The 13,513-nt window shown below is 36.1% G+C and overlaps 1 protein-coding gene across 1 annotated transcript; it reads right to left on the bottom strand.

Annotated features, from left to right (window-relative positions):
• Positions 1 to 4,820: 4,820 nt before the first annotated feature.
• Positions 4,821 to 7,149, bottom strand: LOC139859543 (protein RGF1 INDUCIBLE TRANSCRIPTION FACTOR 1-like). Its single transcript, XM_071848322.1, has 4 exons — positions 7,135 to 7,149; positions 5,981 to 6,235; positions 5,163 to 5,312; positions 4,821 to 4,988 (listed from the first exon to the last, which is right to left on the bottom strand). Exons 1-4 carry the CDS (start codon positions 7,147 to 7,149, stop codon positions 4,821 to 4,823), a joined length of 588 nt encoding a protein of 195 aa, XP_071704423.1.
• Positions 7,150 to 13,513: the final 6,364 nt, after the last annotated feature.

Genomic DNA, 13,513 nt, shown 5'->3' with positions numbered 1-13,513 from the left:
TGCACACGTTTACTTGTTGAAGTACTTTTATACTCGTGCACTCGAGGTGAGATCATAGTCCCACCTTTTCAACAACTTTTTATACTTTTAAATTGTGGGCTGAGAAACATATACTTTGTTACATTTTGTACTACTTGCTTTTATACTTTGAACACAAGTACAAGGAAAACAAACATTCCACAGCGAGTTAGAACAAAAATCCTCAATTCGATTATCATTAGTTACACTTGCAGGGTGTAAGCGAGAACTTATATTGTGTGGCCATACGGGTTTGACAAACCCTCATTACGGACGGTTCGCTACCGTCTACGGATGAAATATATTTTCGGGAAACAGTGTATGTTCTAACACTATTGTGATGGGGTTCTATGGGAGGAAACGTTAAGTCTTGATAATTGGGTGCTCGCGAACAATACTTTTGGAATGCAAACGATTTTGATAATCAACTATGGGAATACTAAATCTTGTGGTTCAAAACAACGTTTACAAACACCTATGATTTCACCAACGTTTTTCGTTGACAGTTTTCTATATGTTTCTCAGGTTCATACTCGGCTACTTGATACATGCTTCCGCACACTTTGATTTCTTGCTTGGGGTCAAGCATACATACATGCATACGCTAGTGATAGCACCTTTGGATTCAAACTTTTGTTTACATACTTACGCTATTTACAGCAACTGTGTTTTTAAACTAATTATGTCGCAAGTTATTTCATTTATACTTTATGACTTATGTAAACTTAGACTTGTTGTCGAACGGTTTTGTAAACTAAACTTGCAAGTCTTGTACCTTTCAAATGAATGCGACATAATTTTGGTCAAACGAGTCTCATATAGGGACTACGACCACGCAACGGGACCTAAGTTAACGGCGCCGTCAATAACGGTTTTGGTCGGGTCGTTACACTGTACAAGACTCATGTGAAGATCTGCATAGACAGTATTAATGTTGCAGAAAAAGAGGCTTCACAAAATTTATGGCACCAGAGACTCGGTCACATGAGTGAGAAAGGGTTGTCTACCCTAATAAAGAAGGAGCTTATCAATGTAGACAAGGATGCTGCACTAGATCCTTGCAATCATTGTCTGTTTGGTAAGCAGCATAGAGTCTCGTTTAATTCCTCTTCAACGAAAAAATCAGAGTTACTCAGTCTGGTACACTCTGATGTTTGCGATCCCTTGGAGGTTGAATCAATTGGCGGCAATCGATACTTTCTGACGTTTATCGATGATACTTCTCGAAAGGTGTGGGTATATTTCTTACGGACGAAGGACCAGGTGTTCGATTACTTCAAATAGTTCCATGTCATGGTAGAACGTGAGACAGGAAAGAAGTTAAAGTGTCTTCGATCCGACAACGGCGGTGAATACTCTTCCAGGCAGTTCGATGCCTATTGCAGATCAAATGGCATCCGACATGAGAAGACGGTCCCACGTACCCCTCAACATAATGGTATAGCAGAAAGAATGAACCGAACAATCATGGAACGTGTTCGGAGCATGCTCAGTATGGCTAAGCTGCCAAAGCCATTCTGGGGAGAAGCAGTCAGAGCCGCTTGTTATTTGATCAACCGATCTCCATCAGTACCACTGAATTTTGAAGTTCCGGAGAAACTTTGGTCTGGAAAGGATCCATCATACTCTCACTTAAGAGTATTTGGATGTTTGGCGTACGCACATGTATCCAAGGAGCTCAGGCAGAAGCTGGATGCAAGGACCACTCCATGCATATTCATAGGCTATGGAGATGAAGAATTTGGATACAGATTATGGGATCCAAAGGAGAAAAAAGTGATCAGAAGTAGGGACGTAGTGTTCCATGAAAGCCAGACAATAGAAGATATTGAAAAGCCCACAATATCTCAGAAGACAAATGTTGCTGCTCAGGTGCCAGAGGCAACAACGGAATCATTCATGAGAAATGAATTTTCAGTGCAAGAAGAAATGCCAGAAGTAGAAGATAATGAGAAAAATGACGGTGCTGAGCAGGGGGAGCCACAACCCCATCTGCCAGACGTTCCAGAACCATCACAAGGTCAAGATGATGGTGGATCTCCTCAGAATGTTCCAGAAGTTCGTAGATCTGAACGAGGTCGGATTCCATCGAGTAGATATCCAGAATCCGAGTACCTTCTACTTACTGAAGATGGAGAACCGGAGAGTTTTCATGAAGCAGTAACTCATAAGGATAAAGAAAAATGGTTGCTCGCAATGCAGGATGAGATGGATTCTCTGCAGAAAAATCAAACTTATGAGATTGTAGAACTTCCACGCGGGAAGAAGGCACTGAAAAATAAATGGGTGTTCAAGCTGAAAAAGGATGGTAGTGGAAAAGTGGTGAAATACAAAGCACGACTTGTAGTCAAAGGATTCCAACAGAAGAAAGGGATTGATTTTGACGAGATATTTTCACCAGTAGTCAAGATGACTTCAATTAGAGTCATACTTGGATTGGTCGCAAGTATGAACTTGGAGCTTGAACAGATGGATGTAAAGACAGCTTTTCTTCATGGAGATTTACATGAAGAAATTTACATGGAGCAGCCGGAAGGTTTTGAGGTTTCAGGAGATAACCTCGTATGCAAGCTGAAGAAAAGTTTGTATGGTTTGAAGCAGGCACCTAGGCAGTGGTACAAGAAGTTTGACTCGTGCATGGTGAGTCACGGGTACAAGAAAACTGCAGCAGATGAGTGTGTCTACATTCAGAAGTTTTCTGGAGGAGATTTCGTTGCTCTTCTACTATATGTAGACGATATTTTGATCGTAGGGAAAGATGCAACGAAGATCGACCAGCTGAAGAAGGAACTCTCGAAGTCTTTTGACATGAAAGACTTAGGACAGGCTCAACAAGTTTTGGGAATGCAGATAACTCGAGACAGGAAGAATAAAAGGTTATGGCTATCTCAGGAGAAGTATATTGAACGAGTGCTTTCACGTTTCAATATGAACAATGCTAAACCTGTTAGCATTCCATTAGCCAACCATTTCAAGTTAAGTAAGAGTTCTTGTCCCTCATCCAAGGAAGAGATTGGGGAGATGTCGTCAGTACCATATTCTTCGGCTGTTGGAAGTTTGATGTATGCAATGGTGTGTACGAGGCCCGATATTGCTCACGCAGTGGGAACAGTGAGTCGTTTTCTCTCCAACCCCGGGAAAGAGCATTGGAATGCGGTAAAATGGATTCTCAGATATCTTAAGGGTACAACGAATCTATGTCTTTGTTACGGGGGAGCTGATCCAATCTTGGAAGGCTATACAGATGCGGATATGGCCGGAGATCCTGATAGTAGGAAATCTACTTCAGGATTCATTTACACTTTTGCAGGGGGAGCTGTTTCATGGCAGTCAAGACTACAGAGGTGTGTTGCGTTATCCACAACTGAAGCGGAGTATATTGCTGCCGCAGAAGCTGGAAAAGAAATGTTGTGGTTAAAGCGTTATCTTCAAGAATTTGGAATCAAGCAAAAGGAGTACAAGGTATATTGTGACAGTCAAAGTGCTATAGATTTGAGCAAGAACTCCATGTACCATTCTCGTACAAAACATATTGATATTCGCTATCATTGGATACGCGAGGTAATTGATCGACAACTGTTGAGACTAGTGAAGATCCATACAAAGGAGAATCCTGCAGATATGTTAACAAAGGTGGTGACTCGAGAGAAGTTGGAGTTATGCAAAGACATAACTGGAATGTTTGTGGATTCGGCTGGAGGGGGAGAATTGAAGATTTCCAGCCTACAATCTAGAAGCCCACCTTCTAGATATTCAAAGTAGGCAACCTTGACAACTCATATGGAGGTAGCAAAGTTGATGATGATGACGGCCGCCAACCTTCTCCGTTCACACCATTCCACCGCCATAGAATTTTTACTATAAATAGAGGTGCAAACCTCAGTTGTAAATCATCCCAAATCATTCAGAGAAGTGTAATCACAACCTAGAGAGTGTGTGTGAGCTTGAGAGTTTTTTTTTGTAAGAGTTTTGTAATACTCTGTAAATCTATTCTTGTGAGTAATAGAGTTGTTTTTCTCTCAAATTTATATCTCCCAACGTCCAGGCGATCCCCTCTTCCTAACATTCGACTCGTTAGCTCAACGCAAAGTGTGCTTGAGCTCGACTCAAAAAAAAAAAAAAAAAAATTTCAGGATGGTTCAAGTTTGGTTCCAAAATCTTGAATTTTTTTTTAATAATTTTTTTTTTCTTCCAAACTTACATAATATGTTGATTCTAAAGAAAAATCAATAAAATATCATTTCAAGTATATATACTTATATTTTTGTTGTTGTAAAATTTAGTCAAAAACTTTAGAAAAGTAGTATGGTTATATTAAAATATAATGATAGTAATAAAGCTCAGTTTGCTATACTCTTATGTTTCCTAGCACATCAATAGTGGTTTAGGTTTAATTTCAAGTGTATAGATATAGATATGTCTAGATTTATGATTGTAATCGTGTTGGTGTATATATGATATCGGTATGCAAGTATTTATCATATATTTAAGGTATTCATTGTTGTTCATCCTGGTTCTTGGTTTACAACCTGACATATCTATAATTTATTATGACCGAATCAAATCTGGAAATGAAATATTCAAAAGCAAATCTGACTTAAAATGTTGTCTGCAACCATCTTACAAAATATTCTAAAACTGCCAACAAAATCTAATCCATCTAAGAACATGTCCCAAATTGTTGGGCAGATGCATACAAAAGTTCATAACTTACAAAAATAAATGTGAATCCAAATGGTCCCTATAGCCATAGCCATTAGCCATTCTAATTAAAGGATTAACTATTGTATCCGACTTAGGCTTTAGAATAATGGAGACCTCATTGGGACCCCCTTGCGTCTACTTGGCCCGCGTGGCCTCTTGTAATTCTTGCCAGCACCATTTTCACCATTACCATCTGCACCATTGTCAGGTGGAGTAGGTTTAACTGTTGGTTTGTTAGTTTTCTTTTTTCCATTTTCCATCTGAAACTGTAGTTTTGAAAAATTGATGAGTTAAATTCGTGTAAAAAAGAAAAGAACCTGACAATAAGTAATTTTATATATGAACATATGATAAGTTTGAGTGTAACATTAATAGTAATTATCTTTATAAAAAATAAAATAAAATAAAAAGTAGTAGTCATAGATATCGTGTATCAGTACCTTGCAAGCAATGGAACAGTAATGGTAGTGCTTAGGTGATATGAGTTTGCGTGTGCAGGTACGGCAACAGATATTTGGTTCGATTTGGGCTGATCTGGTGTGGGGTAGGGGATGAAGGGCCAACGTTAACCTTCCATTAGACATATATGGCTGCAATTATAAAACAAACAAGACTAATATCACTACACAAAGTATATATTTATGAACATTATAACTTTACATTTCATTAGTGCCTTATAACATGCATACGGGATAAAAATCTGTCATCTAGGGTTCTATCTTAGGTTCAAGGTTGGAAAAGTTGCGATATGAAGATGAGTCGGCCTGGACTTTGAAATGACTAGTCAGCCGAGTCAGGGACTAGTCGGACGTTGACTAACGTTGACTTTTTTGTAATATATATATATATATATATATATATATATATATATATATATATATATATATATCATACATAAATATTTCAAATGTATATATTTCAAACATATGTATGGTGCACAAAATCTGAGTACAAATAATATCAAAATTTTGACCAACCTTGACTTTGACGGACTCCGACCCGACCCGGAAAGACACGGACCATCTTTGACTTGACTTTTTAGCGTTGACTGACCAATTAGACATTTTTGGGCTAAACGGAACATGCTAGTCATAAAACCGACTAGTAGGCCGTCTTGGCCGCCGTTTACAACACCTGCTTAGGTTTAAGTGATATTACTGTTTGTTACATCATTCAGTTGACTGAAGCTTTAGTCTAAATATGGAATTACTGCTAAAGCATAGAAAAAAGTTTTTAATTCATAAGAAACTGAAACTACCTGTATTCTTAAGGTATCAATATGTCTGCTCATCTGATCGAGGGCAACTACGTCTTTTCGGACATGCCTGTAGATCGTTATTACTCTGTGATCAGAATGAGTGCCTTCAGACAAGCAGTGTTGGCATGCAGCCGTTTGACAGTCAATGCAGTATTGATTCAGACTATTATTGCATTGTTTGTGCATGTGCACTCCACATGCCAAAAAGAAAGACTGCGCGAGAAAGTAGTTGAGCCACCATATATCCCCAGCCACCTACGATCAATGAAATCTTTTTAATTCGAGACTCCAGATCAAACAAATGATTATTATGATCATATACCATTACACCTATATACACGAACAGACATCAGCCTAAACATCTCCTATTAGAAAAATCCTTCTTTCATGCCATAAAGCCTGTTTTATATGCAAATAATGCAAGGATATGATGACTAGTACACTGGTACGATGTACACACACACACACCGATCAATGTTTAATGTGATTTTGGAGGTTTCCTCATTTCTATAGAATTTAGGTTCCCTCTAGATTCAATTCCTATATGTATATATGTGTACGTGTCTATATATATATATATATATATATATATATATATATATATATATATATATATATATATATATATATATATATATATATATATATAACTCTAAGCCATAGGTGTTAAAAAGGGTGGTTTGGGTTGGGTATTCAATTGGAATGGGTAAATTATTAGGACGGGTCATGGAAAGTTTGGTTGGCTCACAAACACTTTTTGTCCCGGTTTTTTTCTTTTGAAAATTAAATAAAATATCCAAAATAGCAAAATCTAGTTATCTGAATATAGTAAGTTAGGAGGTTAAAACATGGCAACTGCCAAATGGTTTGACATGTTTTTTATGGGTGGACTGATGGCTTTAAAATATATTCCTAGTTGACCCATTTTACAAATGGGTTGAAATTCCCCATTATAGTTATTTTTATTTGAAGTAAATCTTAAAAGGTTGCCGTGATGTATGTGCCTACCACACATATTTTATTGAAATGATGCATTGATTATAAGAAATATAAGAATTGAAGGCAAAGAACATAGTCTACATTTATACACATAAAAATGCGAATTAACTTAAGATTTTGTAACAAAAACTTATATGAGGTGAACCTTTGCTTACCTGGCTAGGACTCATTCTTAGTATCCCTTGTTGAAACTTCTAGATGAGATGAAAATTGAGTGTGCAAAGAAGTTCTTTTGAATGATAAGAACTAACAATATTAGTATATATTGTAAAATAGCTTTTGTAGATTAGAGCCAAGCTTAGAATTCAAATTTTTTATGCTCCTTCCTATTATAAAGTGAATATATTATTTATTATCGTTGACTTATTATATTATTATTGTTATAGTTACTACTATAATTATTTCTATTACTATAATCATAGTTAATTAAAAGTTATAGTTATTTATTTTTTGTGTTTCTTCTATTTGTAATTGAATTCACTCTCCGAATCCCATAAATGCAAGGTATATTACTCGGTATTATAAAAAATACAATATTGACATATGTTATAAGAAAGATAATTATTAGTTTGTTTGATAGATCTTTTCATAAAAAATAAAAAATAAAAAAAAAAAGTAAGGAATCTTGTTGACGATGGTCAAGAACATTATTATTTGGTTATTATGGGCAAATATGGATAAGCTAACATCGTTATTCGTATAGAAGAAAGTAACGTAATGACATCGATTATGAAAAATTGACAGCTATTATAGCTTTTATGAAATTGAGAGAGTATTATTGCTCTTCTTTATATATATGAGTGGCGTAAATGCTTATTGATTATAGTTAAAAGCGAGATAATAAGATGCTCTTCTATTCATGTGAATTGTGTAAATGTTTTTTGATTATAGTCAAAAGCGAGATAATAAGATGGTTATTACATTAAATATGTTTACATATCCCTATAATATGCTATTCTCGCATTTCTTGCCATTTTGTTGGTTCTTTATGTGTGTGTGTTTATATATATGTGTATATGTATATGTATATAGACACAACAATGTATATATACATGTATATATGGATATGTACACATGTATATGTACATCTGTATTTTTACATGTATATAATACATGTATGTGTACACATGTGTATATACATGTGTACACGTGTATATACATGTATGTCTACACATGTGTATATACATGTATGTATCTATACAAGTGTAAACACATGTATGTGTGTGTGTGTGTTCGTGTATATATGTATATATGTATATAAATGTTCCAGAGAGGGAAGTTACTTCCCTCTTCCCCTAAAACACTCCGGGCTAAATGGAGAAGGTTTTCCTTATTTAGTTTACCCCAATTAATGTACTCTAAGTTTTTGCAAGTTATAAGCCATTTTCTTGTGGTAAATTGATTATGAAATATGTTATAATTTTAAAGTTTAAGTTTATGCTTTACTAAGTATATTTTAGTTTATTGTTGCGTATTCTAGTATTTGAATATGTGACGTTTTTATATGGAACTTGAACTTGAATTAATCTTAAAGGTTCAATATGATTCTTTTTGGGATTTTATGAACATTTGTATGTTTATTTTAATGACTGGATGCATTTCTAGATATTAAAAAGAAATGTGTTTAAACAAGTCATTATGGCTCAGCCTGAAACTGACCCGCTAATACAAAACTGACCTGATTACCTTGACAGACAGAAATCACTACTTCACAATTATATGAAATGTATGTTAGTACTTTATGTTAAACCAAAACCAAAGAAAAATAAAAAATAGATAGTTACTTATTCTTGGCATATTATCAACCTGCCAAAAAGAGCGGGTATAATAAGAGAATCATATCATGTCACTTGGAACATAATAATGTATAGTAATATATGAAATGTCTAATACAGTAATACTACAAAACAACAAAACGCTAAACTGTTTATCTTAATACTTTCATACCTACATGACCTGCAATAATCTGCGGGTGCCAAAACAGGCAGTTGGGTTCGCACCCAATAATCAAATTATAATGGCGGATCAGGACGGGTCAAGACAGTTTCTTTTGATTCACCAACACCGGCTTTGTCCTATCATTTGTTTGCATGATCAATTCCTGTAAGTAACTCAATTAATACATGATATATGTTTTAGGAACCGATATGTAAATATGTTTTACTAACTGATCTCTAAACACGGTCTATTTTTCTCAATAAAATCATTTTATAGATTGTAAATGTTGTGAAAAGCGACACCGAATTATAGCAAACCGCTAGTAATACTCGAAATAATGACAATAAAGGAACACCAAGATTTAACGTGGAAAACCCCAATAGGGTAAAAACCACGAGCAAGGAAAGAAACGTTTCACTAATAAGAAAAATAGGAATTACACTCTCTCTAATTACAAGGATAAGTATCAATCTTTATATCTCTTGTAATTAGGAGATTAATACTCACAACTCTCTATTTATCTACTAGAATACAAGATTGAAGAATGAATATGGGATGTATAAATGAGCTTACATGTTGCTCTATTTATACTAATTCAAGATGGCTAAATGGTAAATATTTAGTAGACAATTTGGTAGGTATAGTATGCCAAGTTTTACCAAGTCTTATACCACAATATACATGTGTGTATTTGACCATAGAATTCACCAACCAAGCCTCCATATTTGACAATCTCCCACTTGAAGATTCGATTGAAGCTCAATCAATCTTCACACGATAATTCTTCCTTGCCAATGATGTTGCTTACGTCTCTGCTAGGCCGCATGAGGAACGGCACCAAATAAACTTGTCACGGTTGATTGACTTTGTTAGAAAATCGGCCACATTGTCGTCAGTATGAATTTTCTGCACATCCACGGTTCCTTCTTCCACTTTCTCACGAACGAAGTGATACTGAACTCGTATATGCTTTGTTTTCGAATGAAATGCCGGATTCCTTGCAAGATGCAAGGCACTCTGGTTGTCACAAAATAAAGTGATATTCTTCTGTTTGTGCCCGAGTTCCTCCAACAACATCTTCAACCATACTGCCTCTTTAGTAGCTTGAGTAGCTGCTACATATTCTGCTTCTGTTGTTGACGTTGCCACAACTGACTGCAGTTTTGAAACCCAGCTTACTGTTCCACCACAAAGTTTGAAAACTTCAAACACATCCGCCTTTCTCTTGATTGGGTACACCCAACATCTCCTAGTGTAATCATCAATAAATGATACAAAATACTTTGCTCCTCCTAGGGATTGAACTGGTGCTTGCCACACATCAGAGTGAACCAATTCTAGAATCAATTTACTTATAGAATTTGATGTGTTAAACTTCAGGCGATGCTGCTTGCTGATTACACAATGCTCACAGAAAGGTAGCGATACCTTTGTAAGACCAGGAATAAGATTTCTTTCCACAAGAATCTTCATACCTTGTTCACACATGTGTCCAAGCTTTTGATGCCATGTCATAGCAACTTTATCACTTGAACTATTCGAAGCAACAGATGCTTCCGATTCCTGTACCGTCTCGCCTTTAAGAATGTATAAATTAGCACCCACCTTTTCTCCTTTCATAAGTACAACCGCGCCTTTCTTGATTATCATAATCTTCTCATGTATCACCATCTTACAACCAAGATCATCCAATTGTCCTAAAGACAATAAGTTCTTCTTCAAACCCTCCACGTGTCGCACACCTTGAATAGTACGAACTGTACCATCATGCATCTTCAGAATGATATCTCCAATTCCAATGATCTTTAGTTTATGATCATTACAACTGTATACAGATCCTCCTGAGATACGTTCATATTGTTTGAACCATTCTCTTCTAGGGGTCATGTGAAAAGTAGCTCCCGAGTCAAATAACCAGACATCAACAAATGTCTTTCTGCCTTCATTTGCTACCACTGCCTCACTAACCAAAGCAGCCCCATCATCTGAAGTGCTTGCAATGTTTCTTTGAGGATTTGAGTTATTTAAACTTCGACAATCCTTCTTCAGGTGATCTTTCTTGCCACAATTGTAGCATGTATAGGTCTTCTTCTTTTTAGACTTCGGTTTACCATGAGTGTGACTCCCACTTGAGCCACGTTCCGTTGATCTGCCTCCTGACACCAATAATGTGACGCCCCGTACTAAATCATCATGTACGGACCATCAACAACAGGATCATTACAAGGTTAAGTACTATATGCGTTTTCAAAATAGAGTTTACATTCATAAATAAAAGTGATGTCATAACATACATCAATTGTTTTACAAATCAAAAGTATGCTTCGCTAAGTAGAAGCATTAAATAAGTGTACGTGACCATAATGGTCGTTACATAACATAAGTTCATAAGTAAAAAGTTTGAATGCAACATAAGTAGTCATGCGATAACAACTCTAGGCAGCGGGTTCTACAGCACGACTAGTAAGATAGCGGAAGCGACTTCAAGCACCTGAGAAAATACATGCTTAAAAAGGTCAACACAAAGGTTGGTGAGCTATAGTTTAAGTATAACAGTAATGTAAGTAGGCCACGAGATTTCAGTGCTACAACGAGCATTTCAAAAGTATGTAAAAGTATATGCTTAACCGTGGGCACCCGGTAACTAACTTAACGTTTAATGTACCCCCTTAAAGTGCACTTGGCAAGTGCGTATAACCTCGAAGTATTAAACACTCGTTAAATGCTAGCGCTACTAGCCCGAGTGGGGATGTCAAACCCTATGGATCCATATCTAAGATTCGCGTTCACGGTTCAAAAACCAATGATTAAACGTTACCGAGCTAAAGGGAATGTTTCTGCCGTTATATAACCCACACATATATAAGTTTAAGTACTCGTGCCTAGTATGTAAAACATAAAATCCGCATGTATTCTCAGTTCCCAAAATAAGTTAAAGTAAAAAGGGAATGCTATAACTCACAATGATTAGTAGTAATGGTAAGGTAGTAGTCGGAAAGTGGTGTGCAAGTAACGGTCCAAACGTCCTCAACCTAAGTCAAATAGCACTAAGTCAATAAGTCGTCTCAAAAGGTTTATAAGTACGTAATTAAGGTCATAAGGGTCATCATCAATCATCATTAAACAAAAGGTAACAAGTAAGACTCGTTTATGAAAGTCGTTTAAAACAAAGGCTGACTTCGGTCAGTCACCACGGCCTCTACCCTTACTGAATTAAGGTGAGACCAGTGGTCATGGCTCCGTCTATGAGTCCCTTAAGTGTGGTAAAATTTACAGAAGCAAACTCGTCTTGGTTTGACCGTGGCGACGGTCTAAGTGCGAGTAGGTCAGAAATTTCTGCACAACGTTAAAGGACATGGTAACGATCGGAGGGCCATAAATCCTAAACCGTAACTCGGATTAAGACGAGTCCTATATGAAAAGTTATCTACTCGAAAAGTTCTATCTAAAAATCAAGGTTAGAACAGCCCAGGTCTACTGGTCTGTTCCAGAAGCAGTAGGTCAGAAACTTTTGGACAGAACAGTGGGTTTTGGAGAGTTCCGGTTGTCTCGGTGCTTGATGTTCATCACGGTTCTCATCCTTGATGCGTATAGCTTCAAGTGTACAACTCGTTGATGTGTTAACATCATTTAGACCAAGGTTTGTCCATCATAACTCAAGTGCAAGTGTTGTAAGTGTTTGATGAACCAAGGTTACATGTAAGTTTATGAACAAGTTCATGAACACTAAGAAAGATCACAACCAAGTGTTGGATCCATGATACTTGCACCAAAGTGTAAGCTCTTGTTGGTTTCATGTCCTTGTTCAAATGTGTAGTAAGCAACTAACAATAAGAAATAAAGAAAATGAATGATAAACCTAAACCAACCATGAAGGTGGTATTCTAGTAACATACAACAAACAAGAACACAAGTAACAAAAATTAAAGATTATAAACTTTGAATCTTTGAAATAAATAAAGTAGAAAGCTAATCTAAACAAGAAGATGATTCATAGTTGCTCTTACTTTTAAAGATTCAACCCAAGTTGATCTTTAAGTGAAGTAACTTCAAAGTTACTTCAAGAACTACAAGTAAAGAGTTTATACAACTATGAACTTTAATTCTTTGAAACAAAATATGTAGAACATAACTAGAGAGATTATGTTCTTGATGTTCTTGTTAAATACAAGATATAAATGAAGAATCAAACTAAGAAGTTGATTCTTGAAACATGTAAAGAAAGACAAGTAAGTAAGTAAGTAAGTAACAACAACATGTAACAAGAATCAAACAACAAACAAAGATTGATGATGATGAATGCTTATGAAATCAGTTTTTACCAACAAAGAAAAGAAGAAAAGAAGTTGTTTCAAACACTTACAAGTATGAGAGAAAAGAGAGAAAGTAAAGAGAGAAAATAAGATGCAAGTTTTGTGTGTGTGTGAGAATGAGATTTCAAGTGAACAAGTAATGAAGAAATGATGAAGTGTGGACTCCTTGAAGCCACAAAACTCACGGCCTGCAGCCCCCATGGGGTGGGTGTGTTTGTTTGGTGGTTACTTGGTGTTAAAGCTTACAAAAGATGGATAAAAGGGTTAGTCTCATGGGGATTAT

Source organism: Rutidosis leptorrhynchoides, chromosome 7 (assembly GCF_046630445.1).
Source record: "Rutidosis leptorrhynchoides isolate AG116_Rl617_1_P2 chromosome 7, CSIRO_AGI_Rlap_v1, whole genome shotgun sequence".
NCBI lineage: Eukaryota > Viridiplantae > Streptophyta > Magnoliopsida > Asterales > Asteraceae > Rutidosis > Rutidosis leptorrhynchoides.
This window is presented reverse-complemented; position numbering and strand designations above follow the sequence as displayed.

What these genes read in the sequence shown, in the direction of transcription:
- LOC139859543 (XM_071848322.1), bottom strand. An exon ending in TTGATACCTTAAGAATACAG is followed by an intron (nt 5,313 to 5,980) that starts GTAGTTTCAGTT and finishes TTATAATTGCAG; the next exon opens with CCATATATGTCTAATGGAAG. An exon ending in ACTGTTCCATTGCTTGCAAG is followed by an intron (nt 4,989 to 5,162) that starts GTACTGATACAC and finishes TCAAAACTACAG; the next exon opens with TTTCAGATGGAAAATGGAAA.